This window comes from Solea solea, chromosome 17, assembly GCF_958295425.1.
Source record: "Solea solea chromosome 17, fSolSol10.1, whole genome shotgun sequence".
NCBI lineage: Eukaryota > Metazoa > Chordata > Actinopteri > Pleuronectiformes > Soleidae > Solea > Solea solea.
Window position 1 is genome coordinate 11,224,460 of NC_081150.1, and position 7,543 is coordinate 11,232,002.

At 37.4% G+C, this 7,543-nt stretch overlaps 1 protein-coding gene across 2 annotated transcripts; it reads left to right on the top strand.

Annotated features, from left to right (window-relative positions):
* The first annotated feature begins 4 nt into the window (after positions 1 to 4).
* Positions 5 to 7,538, top strand: moxd1l (monooxygenase, DBH-like 1, like). Of its 2 annotated transcripts, XM_058613437.1 has the most exons (14): positions 5 to 117; positions 2,077 to 2,222; positions 3,043 to 3,189; positions 3,950 to 4,102; positions 4,224 to 4,307; positions 4,407 to 4,562; positions 4,661 to 4,763; positions 5,097 to 5,269; positions 5,354 to 5,442; positions 5,699 to 5,795; positions 5,884 to 5,943; positions 6,038 to 6,156; positions 6,248 to 6,341; positions 6,883 to 7,538. In XM_058613437.1, the coding sequence occupies exons 2-14, from the start codon at positions 2,133 to 2,135 to the stop codon at positions 7,042 to 7,044; spliced, it is 1,527 nt and encodes a 508-aa protein (XP_058469420.1). In that variant the 5' UTR covers positions 5 to 117; positions 2,077 to 2,132; the 3' UTR covers positions 7,045 to 7,538. The 2 variants fall into 2 exon arrangements, with proteins under 2 accessions (XP_058469420.1, XP_058469419.1); XM_058613436.1 differs by lacking the exons at positions 5 to 117; positions 2,077 to 2,222 and adding an exon at positions 2,630 to 2,929.
* Positions 7,539 to 7,543: the final 5 nt, after the last annotated feature.

Here is a 7,543-nt window from a genome sequence, read left to right on the forward strand (position 1 = left end):
AAACGATAAGAAGAATATCGGACGAGTGCGACAGTAAGTTTGAGGCGCGCAGACGTAGAGAGAGCTGTGACAGCACGGAGGAGGGAGTGACCTGCACCGCGGAGGGAAACCGGAAAGGTATCGTCGCTCTGTTATGACCCTCGAAGACATGACTGGTCCACATAAAAGTGCATGAAACTAGAAATAAAAGTTGCTCACAACAACAGAAATAAAAAAAAACACACATATGATACTAATACACTCCTGAACCACGTGTTTTAATACCATAGAATCAAATGGCCTCAAAAATGTATATATATACATATATATATATACTGAGGTCCAGCGCGGGAGAATATAGTGACATCCAATGTTGAGACTTCAGATTATAACGGTGAACTCATCCACTCACCAACAGCATTTCAGGGAATTACCTTGGCCTATAAATACTGGAGAGGATTTTCCTTCTTCTTTGTTTGTATACAAAATGTCTGCATCTAACTGTGAAATGCATGCTCGGGCTGGTTGTACCTAAAAGGGATAGTAAAGTACAAGTATCTTATCCAAAAAATGACTTTGTTAGAAGTTGAAGTCACTTTTTACAATATTACTAAGTAAGTAAAAGTACTTAAAGTATATGCCATTCACTGTACTTAAGTATCAAAACGAATTTCCTGATACAAAATGTACTTAAGTTTTAGAAAAAAAAAGTGAGGAGTTAGGATTGAGCCAAGGTGGCTCAGTAGTAGGGCGAGTTATCATTCAACAGGAAGGATATGGGTACAAATCCTGTCTCTGCTAGTCTATATGTCCTTGAGCTTCAGCACTTAACCCAGTGTTGAAGCGTGTGAATGAGTATGAAAGATGTGTAAATGGAAAAACTGTAGCGTAAAGCAGCTCATCAAGACTAGAAAAGATCTATATTAATACAGTACCATTACCAACTCCTCCTCTTCTGATTTTATTTGGTAGTAACAAAGATAGTTAGAGGAAATGTAGTGGAGTAAAAGTAAAAGTTGCTTGAAATATAAATAACAAAGTAAAATGTAATTTTGTATAGTAACAAAGTATCTGGACTACATTACATTACATTACAACACTGAATAAGTTATATAATTATGTAAAAACTAGGGATGGGAATCAGTATCGGTCTGACACTGGTCAAAATCACTGGCTGGATATCGGACAGATGAAAATGTAAAACAAAATACAACAATCCTATATACTGTATATACTGTATATCTCATGCTTCACTATGCACAGGCCATAGAAATGTTAATACATTTCAGTGACAGCATTATAGGTGGTTTCATTTATGCCAGTAAAACTAGACCTTTAAGAATCCTGTGGCCCAAATAAAATTCTGAAAATCTCCTGTGGCCTCACCAGAACCTTAAATCACACCTCTGATCTGAACAAGCAAGACTGCAACATTTGCATATCATTTATTTCACCGGCAGAAAATAAACTGTAACAACTTCAGTTTTTGAACTTGGTCTCTTTTTTGGGTTGTTATTTGTAACATTCACTGACCTACCGTGGTCCACATGTAGTCATTTAATAGTATTATATCCTTATGTATTCATTTTCTGCTCATAATATTATGAGGCTACTTCACAGGTTTGATATTTTATTTTCTATGTAGTCATAAAGTTGTGATGTAATAAACGCCATTGTCCTCCATGCAGCTACTGTTGGGTGTTTACAGTGGGTGACTGCTCCCAGTTGGCGCAACGGCTCAAAAAGGGAGTAACCCTCAACTAATCTCTAATGCTAAAGTCGACCCCTGCTGGCATGAGGCTGCTACTACAACAATTCCATTTTAAAGCAACAGTACCGACTGCACGTTACGGTATTATGAACTCCAGATAATATCTGAAGAACTGACATAATAACAGTATAATAACAGGACACCAAATAAAATGGACTGTGTGCTTGAAGTTTGAATAATTGTCAGAAATTTTAAGTATAATCTAAACATACAAGATGTCAGAATGTGAAACATAAGATCACATTTTATCCATTTTAATTTAGACTAAATATTTCAATCAATAGATGTGAACATTACTAACAGTGAGATGGTTTGGTCATGTGCAGAGGAGGTCAAAGACCTCAAAGATGGAGCTGCTAAAAGACACAAGGGAGAGGACAATATGGAGGCAAACGAGCCACTGTGGCAACCCCTAAAGGAGAAGCTGAAAGAAGAAGAAGAGGAAGAAGAAGAACATCACCAACATCTTCGGGTATTTTAAAAAATACTGAAAATGTTCATTATTTAGTGTTTAATGACTTAGTTTAATGATTTAATGGACCAGGGGAGTACTGGCACTTATTGTTTCCGCACCAGGATAGGCTAAATATTAGAGACACCACAGACTGCACTGGTCTTATTTATGTTAAAGGCAAAAAAGGGGTTGATATAACTGAGTTTAAAGGGAATAGATTACTACCGCAAGTTTTTCCCTGTTTTGACATCAATGTCATCGAGAGTAAACGGAGAATAAACAGTATCCATTGTCCAGCAGTGAAATGACTGTGCACTTTTCAGCCTATATCACCTGAGTTCATCTTGGAGTGCAGGTGTGTGTGTGTGTGGGGGGGGGGTTATGGGTGGGAGGGCAGTTGGCAAATCCACAGTCAGATTGCTCAGTGTGAAGTTTACCAGCTTCGCAGACACATCATGCGCTCTCTGCTTCTTCTCCTCTGCCTGTCCCTGGCCAGGACAAAAGGAGCAGCGGCATCCGACTATACTTTGCCCTTCATGGTTAACCTGGACCAGGAACGTAAGGTTTGCCTTAAATGGGGCTTTGATAACCAGAAAGGAGAAATTGAATTCAAACTGGTTGTCAACACCACAGGCTGGATAGGCTTTGGCTTTAGTCCGAATGGTGATATGATAGGTGCAGATATCGTCATTGGGGGAGTTAATTCTAATGGAAGCTACTTCACAGTAAGACATTTGCCACTTCAATGTAGAAGTTTGTTTATGTTTCCTCCAGGCCACTATCACTTTATTCTGTTGTCTGAGAGTATTTTTGTTTTGTTTTGTTTTTTTCCCAATAGGATCGCCATGGCATAGGGAAGTTCAAGCCTGTGATTGATAAGCTGCAGAGCTACACTCTTCTCTCTTTGACTGAAGTAGACGGTCAAACCAGCATGTGGTTCCGGAGGTCCATACGGACGTGTGATGACGAAGATTTCGATATCACTGTGAGGCATTTTGTTTTTTTTCTCCCAACCATGTTGGTTACTGTATACATACAAAACATTACAAGAAAAACATATTTGTGAAGAAAACAATCCAAAAACCTTGTTGTTCCTCCAATTAAGTTTTATGTTACGTCAAGTGTTGAGAATTTGTGTTTCAATTCTGATCATGTCGAACGTTATAGAATGTGAAAGCAAAGTTATGCTACAATTAAAACAATATTTGAACCATTTTGTATATATGGAGTTTAACATTGCTTCCTGATTCTAGCATTTCTACTGACCTCCCATAAACTCTTGTTTAGAGCATGGGGGCATTTACTCGCTCCTTTTGTTGAGCTATAATCTTGCTTTTTTGGCTCATGTATTCCATCACCTTTTGTATTGTTGAGCTAAATTTCTTTGACATAAAGCTTAGGTTTCGGGACTGAAATCACATACACCATGTTATGTGACTTCTTTTGTTTACCATTTACCCACCCTAGCTTTAACTGGGTGGTTTCACATATGAACACAATGGCCACAATAACACCCATGAGGGGTACATTACACTTTGTTTTGTACTTGAAATACTATAGGGTTTTAGTAATAAAAAACCAGGTAGTGTTGGTGCTGTGCAAAGTCTGAATTGTATCTGTTCTTTTTACATGGATCTTCAAAATAACTTGGATAAAGACTTGATTTCTCAGTTTTGGGAAATTGTGTCATATTATCACTTCTGTGTCGGTAATTGTTATTGACTTAAGTTACCATCTTTTAACAGGATGATCCCATTAAGCTGATCTATGCTTATGGAAACACAGATAATATCGAGTACCATAATAATCGCAGAGGCACCAAGGAGGTCAACCTACTGAACTATATGCCCAGGACTGTCCTTTCTAACCCCAGCTATCTCAGTGCAACAGTGGTCAATGTAAGGATAACGGAGTGTTTTTATAGTTATGTTATTATTATTATTATTATTAGAATAGAACTGGAATACTGTTACATACATTACAAAGAAATCATCATAAAGTATTTGTGTTTTTTTGCAGATCACTGTCCCCCCCGTTCATACCTACTACCACTGCAAGGTCATGAAGTTTTCAAACATAAATACGAAACGTCATATATACCGGGTAATTATCCTATATATTCCTTATGTTATCATTGCCACTCTAACCAAATACATACAATATACTGTAAATCCTGCATTAATCTCTCCCACTTTGCTTCAGATTGAGCCAGTGATTGAGCACCATGACATTGTTCATCACATGCTTCTGTACAGCTGCCCGTCCACTGTGAGGGTGACGTATGACAAGCAGTGCTTCCAGGGCGACGCTGGCGACGCTTGCTACGGCGTGGTGGCCGCATGGGCAGTGGGAGGAGGGGTGAGGGAGAGTCAAGTGTTCGCGATTCAATTTGACGACACAAATTCCTAGATTAATAATTATATTGAAATTTGATCAATTTATCACCGATACTGCAGGCGATTGAGCTTCCAGAGAATGCAGGTATCCCTGTTGGAGGTGATGGCAGAGATATTTACTACCGGCTGGAAATCCATTACAATAACCCACACCTCCATGCAGGTAGATACATCACTTCTTCTCATAATGTATATGGAATAACATAAAACACTGTTATACTTCTGATTCTTCAACTGTACAGATATACAGTACCTACAATAAATGATAGTTGAGACTGAGATACTTCCTTGTGACGTTCTAGGGCGTACACTTCACATGATACAACAGTACCTGTTCATGTCATACACTTCCTGGTCTTTACATTCCCTCGGGGGTTATTTTAAAAACTCTTGTCATAGTGTGAATATTAACTTTTACTGTACGTGCTCTTGTCTTCTTCTCATTTCTACACAATCAAGGCGTAACAGTTTAAAACATCTGTCTCTCTCTGTTTAGGACGGACAGACAGTTCAGGACTAAAACTGTACCATACAGCCCAACTCAGGCAGCATGATGTAGGCATCCTGACCACAGGTGTGCTGCCTTTTTCTAGCATGGTGTACAGCATCCCCCCAAAAGCCTCTCAGTTCCTCACCTACGGTGTGTGTAATACCTCTCTCATTACACAGGTATGCAGTGAACTGGTATGGATTTCAAATGACAGGAGTGAAAAAAATATTTTCTTGTGAAGTGTTTTATCTTTTCCGCCCTAGTCTAATGATCCGGTGCCTGATCTCCAAATGTTCGCTGTCCTGTTGCACACTCACCTGGCTGGGAGGAAAGTCAGAGTTGCCCAGTACAGGTCAGAAAGTTATAAAAAAATAGATTCATGATTTTGTTACCTTATTTATTAGATTCATACTGTATATACCAACAGTCAAGGCTAATTTGTTATTTGTTAGTCTTTATTTACCCCTGTTAGTCTCATTGACAAGAGCTGGTTTTGAGGAATTAGTGTAGTCACTATTTGAGTTTGTACAGCGGTTGATTATGTGCTGTTGCATTGTTCTCATATAAACCAAGTATTAATCTTACTTCATACCTGTCGGTGTGTGTAGAGACGGAAAGCAGATTGACTTCTTAGCTGTGGATGAAAATTACAACTTTGAGATGCAAACGATTGTCAGTTTGGGAGAAATCAAGACCATCAAGCAGGTAGTGTTTTTGCCTTTCTATATAGTTATAAGTTCTTTAGGCTGTTAAAACTATATAATAATACTGTTATTATTTGTGTTCATTACAGGATGATGAGATTGCAGTGGAGTGCACCTATAACACAGTTGATCGCACTAATGTGACTAAGGTATTTTCTAATGCAGGAATTCTTTTCAAGAATATAAACACATGTAACATGTTGTAAATTACATTTTTATTTTATAATATTTTTCCATATATAGATGGGCATAGCAACCACTGATGAGATGTGCCTGGCCTTCTTATTCTACTACCCAGCAATCGAGATCACATCATGTATCAGCCACCCAATTACGATGTCTCAGTCAGATACGAGCAACCAGTAAGACTCGATGCCTCACACATACAATTTAATAGACAGTAATATCTTGATTTGCTCTGGTTTAAGTTCGCCTCTTTCTAATGTCTGTCAGAACATCCACTGAGACTTGGGACCATGATACAATTACTCAACAGGAGAATTTGCTAAAAACACTGCCACAACTTCAGATTATCTCTAATAATGAGGTAAGTGACAATGAGTTGCTTAGTGACTTTTCCTCTCTACTTCTAATTCTAACAAAAAAGTACCACATTTTATTTAGGGGAAATTGTATTCTTTTAAGTCCTCAGTTTGTTGGTTTTTTCAGCAAATGCTCTGTGATTTTTTTTTTTTTTTGAAATGCTCATCAATTTTATTTTCATAACTTATAAATTAACGTTTATTTTACATATGTTTAATTTACATATATAAATAACCCCAAGCCTATGCAGTTAAAGAGCTGCCATTAACAGTAGACACATAAGTGTAACATCAGATGTTTGTGACGTGCATTGTTCAAACACCATTGTATTTGTCAGTCTTTCAGGGCGCTAGCTCATGTTTCTATTCTCTGATGCTTCTGTGTGTTTTTTATTAGTCAGCCTTTATTCACCCTCCTGTATTTGTATGCGGCTCTCAGGATGAAGCCACTTACCACAAATTAGTTTTTCTGGTGTTTGATGATTATTTTATGCAGTACCATTAAAAGAAGGTTATTTTTATAGTATTTGTTTTCCTTTTCCACAGTACAACCATACATATTACGACAATGGCATCATCAGAGAGATGATGGAGACTCCAAAACCTCAGTCTTGTCATTACAGCAATGCGTCAAATAGACTCTACACTTCCTGGCTTATGGACCCAGCAGGAATCATGCTTTTGCTCGTCTGGATTGCATTAATGTAAAGTAGTTATTGGAGCAAAAAATGCAATCCATTGCAACGGTGATAAAGGAAGGCACAGTGGATACACTCTCATTACCATTTTTCTAAATGTTTTTATTGTATATCATTTTACAATTTTATTGTAAATCATTTTGATTTTGTATTTTTCTATCTTTACATTACATGTAACTTCTCTTTGGTATAACCAATTATTTGTGGATTGGAGTCGGCAACTGAGATTTATATTGCTACCTTATTTTAAACTCTGTTTTGTAACAGTGATGCCCACTGCTTTATGGGCACATTTTACATATACTAACTTTTTCTGTTTTAATATGAATATGATAGTGTTTTTATTAACAGGGTCCCAGTAAGCCATAAGTGACAAACAAGTACTTTATTTTATATATGTCTTAATTAGTCATTGCCATATACACATATGCTGTTTGTTGACCAATACAAATACATCACCTCTTCATAATCGTTCATTTAATAAAATAAAAATAAATATGTTAACTGGT